General features: G+C 38.2%; 1 protein-coding gene across 1 annotated transcript in view; it reads left to right on the forward strand.

Moving 5' to 3' along the window:
• Nucleotides 1-9,707, forward strand: part of LOC131406956 (mitochondrial import inner membrane translocase subunit Tim23) — a 32,248-nt gene extending 22,541 nt beyond the window's left edge. Inside the window, exon 7 of the mRNA XM_058542872.1 lies at nucleotides 7,502-9,707. Within this exon, the coding sequence (XP_058398855.1) occupies nucleotides 7,502-7,617 (116 nt within the window). The 3' untranslated portion in view covers nucleotides 7,618-9,707. The remainder of the gene's footprint in view (nucleotides 1-7,501) is intronic.

Below are 9,707 nucleotides of genomic sequence, written 5' to 3' on the forward strand. Positions count from 1 at the left end.
CGTAGGCTTTCACTCATATGTAGAAGATAAAAAACAACAACATTGGGGCTGGCCCAGTGGCATGGTGGTTAAGTTCGCATACTCTTCTTCACGGCCTGGGGTTTGTGGGTTCAGATCCTTGGCGTGGACCTACACACTGCTCATCAAGCTATGCTGTGGCAGCATCCCACATACAAAAAATAGAGGAGGATTCGCACAGATGTTAGCTCAAGGACAATCTTCCTCAAGCAAAAAGAGGGATTGGCAACAGATGTTAGCTCAGGGCCAATCTTCCTCACCAAAACAACAACAACAAACACACATAGACACAGAGAAGAGATTGGTGGTTACCAGAGGGGAAGGGGGGAGAGGTGGAGGGTGAAAGGGGTAAAAGGGCACATGCGTACGTGACGGATGGCAATTAGACTTTGGATGGTGAACATGATGTAATCTATACAGAAATTGAAATATGATGGTGTACACCTGAAATTTATATAATGTTATAAACCACTGTTACCTCAATGAGGGAAAAAAAAAACCCTGAGAGTTGAACCAAAATGACCTGGGTGAAGATCAAATATCAAATTCTCCTCTAAGATGGAAAAGAAATTAACCTTCACTGAGTTCTGATTATACCCTCAGCAGTAAATACTTAAATAACTTGTTTCATTTGAAATGCTGTGAAGTGATAGTCACACCCTAATTTTATAGATAAGCACGGTATTAAAGTGACCTTTTTCAAAAGGTCATATAACTAGTGACAGTCCCAAATTTTTCATCCTAGTTCTGTTTTAAATGGCTTAATTAAATTACACACGTTCTATACTCATGCCTCTGAAAAGTACTTTTATTTGTTTGATTACTTTGTTATGCATTAGACACTTGATTAACTAATTTTTTTTTTTTAATCTGGGGTTTTAGGTAGGGGAGGGAGAGCATGTGCTGGGGTTTTAGGTTGGGGAGGGAGGCATGTGCTAGGGTTTTAGGTAGAGGAGGGGGAGCTCGTGGCTGTGCTTAATTAGCACCTTTTCACCAGCCTATGTTGGCCTTGAAGACTGAAATTCTTTTTTTTTTTTTTTAACTACCATCCACAATCATGGTTTTCTATTTTATTTGTTTATCTTTTTTTGAGGAAGATTGGCCCTGAGCTAAGATCTATTGCCAGTCTTCCTCTTTTTCTTTTTTTTCCCCAAAGCCCCAGTACTTAGTTGTATGTCTTAGTTGTCAGCTCTTCTAGTTCTATTTGGGACACCGCCTCAGCATGACTTGATGAGCACTGTGTAGGTCCATGCCCAGGATCCGAACCCGCAAACCCTGGGCCACCGAAGTGGAACACATGAACTTCACCACTACATCACCGGGCCGGCCCCTGAGTAATTATTTTTTAATAACTCCTTCATCACAGATATCTGGTAGCATTTTTGCTTTATTTTTACTAGAAAGAGATGAGAGCAGTCTCAACAGGGTTATAAAATCCAAGATTTCCTGATATATCTGAGATCAGGAGGTTTTTTATATATTGAAAATGGATCAAATTTGGAATTATTTCCCTGAGAGCTCATAATACTTCTTGCAATACATGTGCGTGTATGTACACACACAAACAGAGCGCCCAGGTAGAGTCCGACAGTAAATACTCCTTATGTCCATGAAAATGTTACCTTGGTGTAGCAAAACCTTGTTAAAAACCTAAAAATACTTTCCCGTTGAAAGTCTTTAGAGTCAGACAAAAGAATTTAAAACTTTAATTGGCAGCACAAGAGTGACCGACCCTCTGCCAGCAAGAGTTTAGTTGACCCAAACTATGTTTACAAAAGATCAAATTAATATTTAAAAAACTGAAGATTTCACACAAAAATCTGGAATTCCAGCTTCTTTTGAATAAACAGAAGACACCAAGCTCATATGCGCGGTGGCAAATGGCTGGAGCTGAGAAGAAGCTGCTTCTACCCCAGTGGATGGGCACCGAAGCTCCAGCTCAGTCCCCACCACTTGCTATTTTCTTACTCAGGGTAAGCACCGTGGCATTTCCTCTGTTAAGGGCAGCCCTGAATATAAGAATGCACTGAATTATCTAATTTAAGACATATTATGTGTATTTAAAAGATAGAAAGGAAAAAGGCAGAATACTTATTATTGAAAGAAATGGGAGGCTAGCTATTTGTGTCAAAAACTTCCTTGTAGTAACAGCATTTATAACACAGCTTCCAACATAAATTATGGAAGCAAAAGCTCTTGGCTCAGAAGGAAAAAAGCAGAAAAGAATATGCATTAATTCTATGTCAGGTGACAAGTGGATTTCAGTTTCCATTGCACCTGTGGAACATAGAGGAGGTAAATAATCTGCTAACCTACAATTCCAACATTGGTTTACAGTTTCTGGCTGAACAGTTTAGCTTAACACATCAAAATCACTCTGACAAATCAGTGTCTTTTATTGATTTCTGGTTTAGAATAAACTTAAGAAGACAGAGCGCAGAATTATGAATTTTGTGTGGCACAAATACAGCTTCAACTTCCAGATTCACAGGTTTGGAAAAGAGTTGAGGCACTCTTTTAGTCTAGAGCTGGTATAAACCATTAAGAAAAGAAGTGTACATTTAGGGAATGGCTAATTCCTGCTGGCCTAAAATATTTCCAGTCCCCAATGTACACTTCAGAAGTAGAAACTACAAAAAAAGTATGTACCAGGGTGTTTAAGACAAGCTAAGGAGAAGGTGATATTTGAACAAAGATAGACAGATGAGGGAGCATGTGAGGTGAGTGTCTGGAAGGAGCAATTTAGGGAAAGATAACAAGAACAAAGGCCCTGGAGTGGGAGTCAAAAGGCAGTGGGAAGAGTGGTGGAATCTGTGGTAGAACAGTGGCAAGGGACCAAATCAGAGAAGATAGAGCTTCATGGGCTGCTGTAAAGAATTTGGCTTAACTGGACTTTGGTTAATTCTTACCTGCTAAAAACTAGCATTTCCATTTACTTCTAAGCCTTAAATTGTTTATTGTAACTTCCAGAGAGTTAAACTTTCACCCTTCTCCTGAGTATAGCGTTTACACCAGGAGATGTTAACTCAGGATTTATAAACTCTCTAAAACTTCCATAAGATTCTCAAAGGGCTCTGGGACACTCCCTACCATCCGCAGAAAAGCCACCACCAAAAAGACTAAGAATCTGGCAAAATAGTCCTAAAAGGGCACTGCAGTGTGGGAAGTCAAAAACAGCTGATATTTTAGTGAGTTTAGTCTTGCATGGAAGATCTGGGATTGCAAGGAAGGGCTGGATGGGGCAGTGGTGAGGGAAGCCCAGGAAAGCTAGCTGCTGTGCTGTTCAAAATCACACATGTTGCTTCCACTCTGTAGTAAAGCAAAGAAAGAAAAAAGAAGGAAGTGGGAAACAGCCTTCTAGTGACCCAGTCACCTTTGATTTCTACCTTTCTCTCACCATCCCCCATTTCATCACTTGTAAAGTTCACCACCAGTCACCTGAGTTGAGGCCCTTATCACAGGCCCAGAACTTCTGTGACACTATTTTTCATTGACCATTTTGACTTGAGGCTTCTACTGCCAATCTGTCTTATCTACTCACCATCTCTAGCTTAATCTTCCTCAAGGATGGTTCTAACTCGAATACTCCCTTTCCAAAAACCTTTGATGATGACACACTGCCTTTCGACCTAAATTTAAACTTCTCACTGTAGACGTCCATGTTCTAATCCTAACCTATCTTTCCAGACTTTTCTCTCACACCTTCCTTATGCACATCCTATGACCAAACAGATAAATTTGAAGTCCAGTCCAACCTTAAGGCCCAGCTCAACTGTTATTAGCCCTTTCAAGAAATTTTGCTGATTTTTCCTTTCTGTTTCCTGGAGGCATGGTGAAAAGACAATGGGGCTTTGGAGTCAGACTGGATTTGACTTGATCACTAAAGAGCTGTGTGAACCAGAGAGTCACTTCTCTGAATTTATTTGTCTATTAAAAAACAAGGGTTGCCTCTGTTCCCTTCACAGACTTGTAAATGAGATAACCTATATAAAGCAGTGACTTTCCACCATACGCACATTTTGTACAATTCCTACAAGACTTAACACAGTTTTCCTAGTAGGAAGTCAATAGACAGTATGTAAGATTGAAAAATCAAGAAATAGCAAGATAATCATGTTATTTAGAAACGTGAAGGTAAAGAGCAAAGAATTCAAGTAGTTGCCTTTGGGAACTAGGAATTAGGGTGAGGATGGTGAGTGTACCAGACTATTGTGCATCACTAAAATCTTTTAGTACTGTCTTGACTTCTAAAAGTATGTATATGGACTACTTTGATGAAAACAAAAATTAAATGATGTATCAACATAAAAATTAAATTAAGTATTAGACTGGGAGGGAGAAGGGGGGCGTTATTGCTTAATGGGTACATAGTTTCAGTTTTGCAAGGTGAAAAAAGTTCTCTGGAGATGGATGGTGGCATTGATAGCACAGCAATGCCAATATGCTTAATGCTACTGAACTGTATGCTTAAAAATAGTAAAGTTTATGTTATGTGTATTTTACCACAATTTTTAAAAATAGTAAATTTAACAAAATTTTTTAAAGTTAAATAGTGCAAAAATTTTTTGAAGGGTGTTTAGTAGCCATCTCAGTGTGTAGGGAAGGCTGTTCCTCTACAGCAGGGGCCACCAACTCCTGCTGACCAGATGCCTATCTGTTCACTGTCTACAGGCTAAGAATGTGTTTTACATTTTTAAGTAGTTAAGTTTAAATGGTTATATAAGTACCTACATAATAGCCTTTGGGCCTTCAAAGCCTAAAATGTTTACTTTTTGGCCATTTTAAGAAAAATCTGCTGATTCCTGCTCTAAAGTAATGGTCATTTCAGTGTTAGCTCTGCCACTTACCAGCTCTATACCCCACAAACGAGGCACTTAAATATTCTGGGCCTCATTTTCCCGTGTTTAGAAGAGGTAATATTTGCCCTTTCTGGAAGAGTTGTGTAAGGATCCAAAAGATAGAAGGTGAAACTGTGAAACACAAGTCTCATGTTTGTTTTGCTTTAGAGATTGACCGTTGGCCTTATTTGGTTACTCTGTTTTCAAAGCAAGTATATTTGCTAATCAACTTCCTGTACTTAGTTGGGCAGAAGTTGTTTGATTACAGAAAGCCTAAAGCCAAGGCCCTCAAACTTTTAACAGATCAACCAGTTGGAAAACCCTGGAATTAATGGAAAGAGTTAACACTAAAACATGGCTGGTATGTGATAAGAGACGACCCTTGAGTCAGGATTAACCATGCTTAGTAAAGCAAACACTGCGTATGTTTGGTGTCTTCTTGCTGGAAATTACTTTCTTTGAAGGCTAGAAAAGGTTACTTAATTGATTTGAACTAAGTTTCATTTTGGTCAGAAAGTAGAAAGCTTTCTGGGGGATAATTGTTCTTAAGGGACATTTAATATGCCACTGATGTCCCCAAGAACTTAGAGCCTTATAGTTCCCAGTTTCATTATGTTACCTTTAGTGCCTATGCCCAAGGCGGCTTGTTATTTGATAGCTGAGAACTAGTGTGAAAATCTTTCCAAAAGGGCCAAGTAGAAACCATGTCCTTAGGACACTCAAAGCAAAGGGCCCACTGGAACAGTTTGCAGCTATTTCCAAACCAGCGGGCAGACTTGAGTCCTGTGGATCTGTAATCGACTAAAGGTCCAGGGGAAGTTAGTCTGAAGTTGAACGTTTGGTCCCAGGAAATAGCGTCTGCAAAATTATTGTGCTTTCGATTACTTCCTCTCCGTCATTTTTCTATGAATAAACAGCAGTAAGGCCACCTTAGCTTTTGCTTTGCTTTGTGTTGATTCATAATGAAGTTAGAGTAGTAGTATATTACTGTAACCTGCTTGAAAGAGCCCTCCTTACACTCAAAGTTTAGGTCTAATAACTGAGCTGTAGTGATGCTGTTGCTTAGCCTTTTCTCTTTCGTGCTTCATAGTTTATTTTTTCCATTTTAGGAATTTGGTATAATTATAGTTCACTTTCAGACCCTACACTTTATTGACTTACTGGTCAAATCAAGGTAGATCATTATTAAACTGAGCAGATTGTTGTAAGTTAACAGGTTGCGTGTATATTACTTTTATAATTTTTCAACCACACTGAATACAGTTGCAAACTCAACTGCCATGCCTAGTCTAAATATGGCAAGATGATATAAAGAAATGATGTGGACTTCAAGGAGATAGTTCTCATTTTCTTTCATTCTTTTTTGTTTCTGATCCCCCTTCCACATATTTGACAGCTGTTTATAGATTATGTCGGCACTTTCTCTTGGGTCTGTTTAAATGAGATAATTAGGGCACTTCACAGTGGAAGCCCAAGCAGGTCAGCTATCAGAAGTCTTCAGACTAGAGAGGCTCCTATAGGGAGTGGCTCTTTAATCTATCAGCAGAAGCCATCTGGCAGGACATTCATTGCAGAAATGGTGGGTCTGAAGTCTTCATACTCAGCAACATCACTGAATTTCACAGAATTTACTGGCTCATAGCTAAAGGGCCTCTAGTAAGTTAACCAGTGGACCATAGGTCGATTCCACCTTTGCCTTCCTGACACATTACTTGGAACAAATACTTCATAGGTACAGTATAGGCTACCTGAAGTTTATGGTCCCTACTTGTTTGTGAAACTGTAAGAAAACATCAAGTATTTCTTTAAAGCTTCTTTTGGTACCTCCATTCCTCTTATTAGACTTGGGGACTATTTTCAGATAACTGAAACATTTGTTTCTGCATTTCATATGCAATATGTATTGTTAATATCTTTCCACATGAAAAATTGTTGTAAAGCAAAAATAGTTCAAAGTCTAATCATTGAATGTTTTTCAACTAGTATGATGATGCTAAGTGCCTCCTTGCTCCTTAGTTGTAGATTGTCTGACACGTCAGGGTAGGAATGGGGGACGAGGGAGTTGATGCTTCATCAACTCCTAACTCAAAGCTTGGTTATAGCCACTTATCACTACTACTTCTTGAGTCTTCAAAGGTAATATTTAGAGGACCTGTCCAGAGTCCAAAGGCTGTTAATACTGTTTTCAAAGAGGGTGTCACCTTGTTTACATTACAGCTTTAAATCAGTTGACAGTGCCAGTGTAGTTATAAACTATATGACTAGCAGGAAATTATTGATTTGGTTGGGACTTTAAATAATAAGAAGCATAAGATCTTGTCCAAAAGTGTTGTAGGAACAAGTCAGATTGAGAAAAATCAAGAAATTATTAATGATGGTGATCTTAGGTACAGATTGTGAAATTAAAAGACAAAAAACGTTGTGAATATGAAAATATATATATTAAACAAGTGATTTAAAGAATTTCTCAAACTTCAGTCTTGGTTTCTTATATTACTTTTAAAACTTGTATTCTGTTGTTTGGGATGGAATATTTATAAACATGAATGGTGTGTCTCAATTTTATGTTACTCTTATTTAACCCTTTGATGCTAGAACATTATGCAATGCAAGGCTGTTTATTTTTTTTCTCTCTCCCCCCCCAGGTGGTCTTCGAGGGGTAGCACGAGGTGGTCTAACAGGACTAACACTTACCAGCCTCTATGCTCTATATAATAACTGGGAGCACATGAAAGGCTCCTTGCTCCAACAGTCACTCTGAAGATTTTGCCAACTTGTGACTAGAGGACACTTTAGTAGTTATCCAGATCAATTTATAAGTCAGTGTCGAGTTATTCTCTCTTCTACCTACAATTAGTTTGAAAAGTTGGGGATTCCAGTTTGCTGTGATGAAGATCATGGATGGTTGACCAGGATTGGCACTGCTTCCAGCCATTAATGAGTTGAAGCCAAAACCCTTTGGTGGCTGAGTAATGTGGTTCTCTTCTCCTTTGAAGAAGATCTTGCACCTGTTCTCCTACCCCCTGGACTGGAAAATCACTTACTCCCATAATTCAGGCCAAGCTTGTCATCTATACTATATCACCACGTTTGTTCATTTAATGATTCGAAAGTGTAATATTGCCCTGTATTCGCAATAAAGGGTGAAATAGAACCAAAGTCATACTCGAATGTAAACATAGTGGGCATCTCCATTAGAGGCATCTTTCTGGGTAAAAAGTGAGTTCTTCTTGGCATTTTTTTCTGCCCCAACTAGGCTAAAACATGTTTTCGTGCTTGTGTTGAAATGAAGGGCTACTGATGGCATTAACAGCTAGGATAAGATTTTTCTCCAGTGGAGTTGACACTGAACAACCTCAAGATATTTATTTATTTCAGATTAACCATTATTCCATTAGAGTAGTATATTAAGCAACTGGTGCTTATTATGATTGGAAAAAGTAAGTTAGGACCTTTTTGGATGCATCTAGTAAAAGAAGGAATTTGGCAGAAAAGCACTGATCCTTAGCTGAGGTTCTCTAGTTGAAAAAAAAAATATATTTCATTTGCAACAGAGCAGATTAAAAATTAAAAGGAGTAGATGTGAAGAGTTGGCAGAAAGACTGAAAATGGAAGTCAGTAGTGATACCTATTCTTTGCTAATTTTAGATTCATGAAATTGATATTTTAAGTGAACATAAAAACATTTTATGTTCCAGTTGTTTGAGCTGTACTCCTGACCAACGGTTATCACATTTATATGATAGAACATTTTGTGACAAGGTAGTTCTACAAATACACACGACAACTATGGCTGTTATGCTTTTAATGGAGGGAGGTACAAAATGCATCAATGCAAAAGAATGTTTTACATACTCATTAGCATAGTGATTAAATTTAGGACTACAAGTGGTGTTAAGCCTCAAAAACTATAAAGTTTCCTGCGACCTAAGATAATGGAAAGGCTCCTTAAGTTTTTACCACCACCTTTATTAAAGTTCTAAATGGTATCAGGGTACTAAAAAATAATAGGAGGCTCTTTTCAGCTGTGGTTCAAGAATTCTAATGAAGCTGCATGGCAAGGACACAGATTCTGAAGTTTCCCCAAAAGGGCTTTCTAGAGGACCATATCACAGACTTTGAAAGTTATTTCCAATAACACAGGCAAGTCAAGTGGCTTAATATAAGTGTAAAAGCCTGGAAAGCAGCTAAGATATCGCAGAGAATTTAAAAACTATAAATCCCATTTCTCTCCTACAGAGAAACTTTAAAGCATGGACATGACTTTAAGGATATTGAGAAAACATCAATAGTTTCCATAAAGCTTCAATAAACACCCCAAGGCACAAGTGTTCAAAATGGCCTGTTCACTAAAACGTCACTGCATTATACTTTTAGAGGTACAGATATACTATGCGTGCAGTGAGAGGACGTTTCATTTATTCCTAGTTGAAAGCACCAGGTGTGAAGCTCAGCTTCCCTTTACACAGGATGCACCAGTAACCCTTAGGCTAGTGAATATTTCAAGTACTACATTTCCAACATGTCTTGCCTTTTGCTCTTTAATTAGTTGGCACTGGGGCTCTTGTGCCTGTAGTTCTTCAGAATAGTTTGAAAGAGGCTACAACTACCCTGAATATAGTCTTGAAGCAATACAGAGCCCTTCTTAAAGGAGCTCACTAGATACTTCAATAACATTTAGAGAAGGGAATCAAGACAAAATGTGCACTAGCCGAATTTCTTTCAAAAGAAGAAAACTAATGTAGAATCTAACGTGTAGGCTAAAATGTTTTATAATTCATTTCAAAACTGCCAAGATTGTTATACACATTTGGTAAGAAAAAAATCACTATATTGGCAAGGTTAATTATT

The sequence above is a fragment of the Diceros bicornis genome, chromosome 6 (assembly GCF_020826845.1).
Source record: "Diceros bicornis minor isolate mBicDic1 chromosome 6, mDicBic1.mat.cur, whole genome shotgun sequence".
Lineage (NCBI taxonomy): Eukaryota > Metazoa > Chordata > Mammalia > Perissodactyla > Rhinocerotidae > Diceros > Diceros bicornis.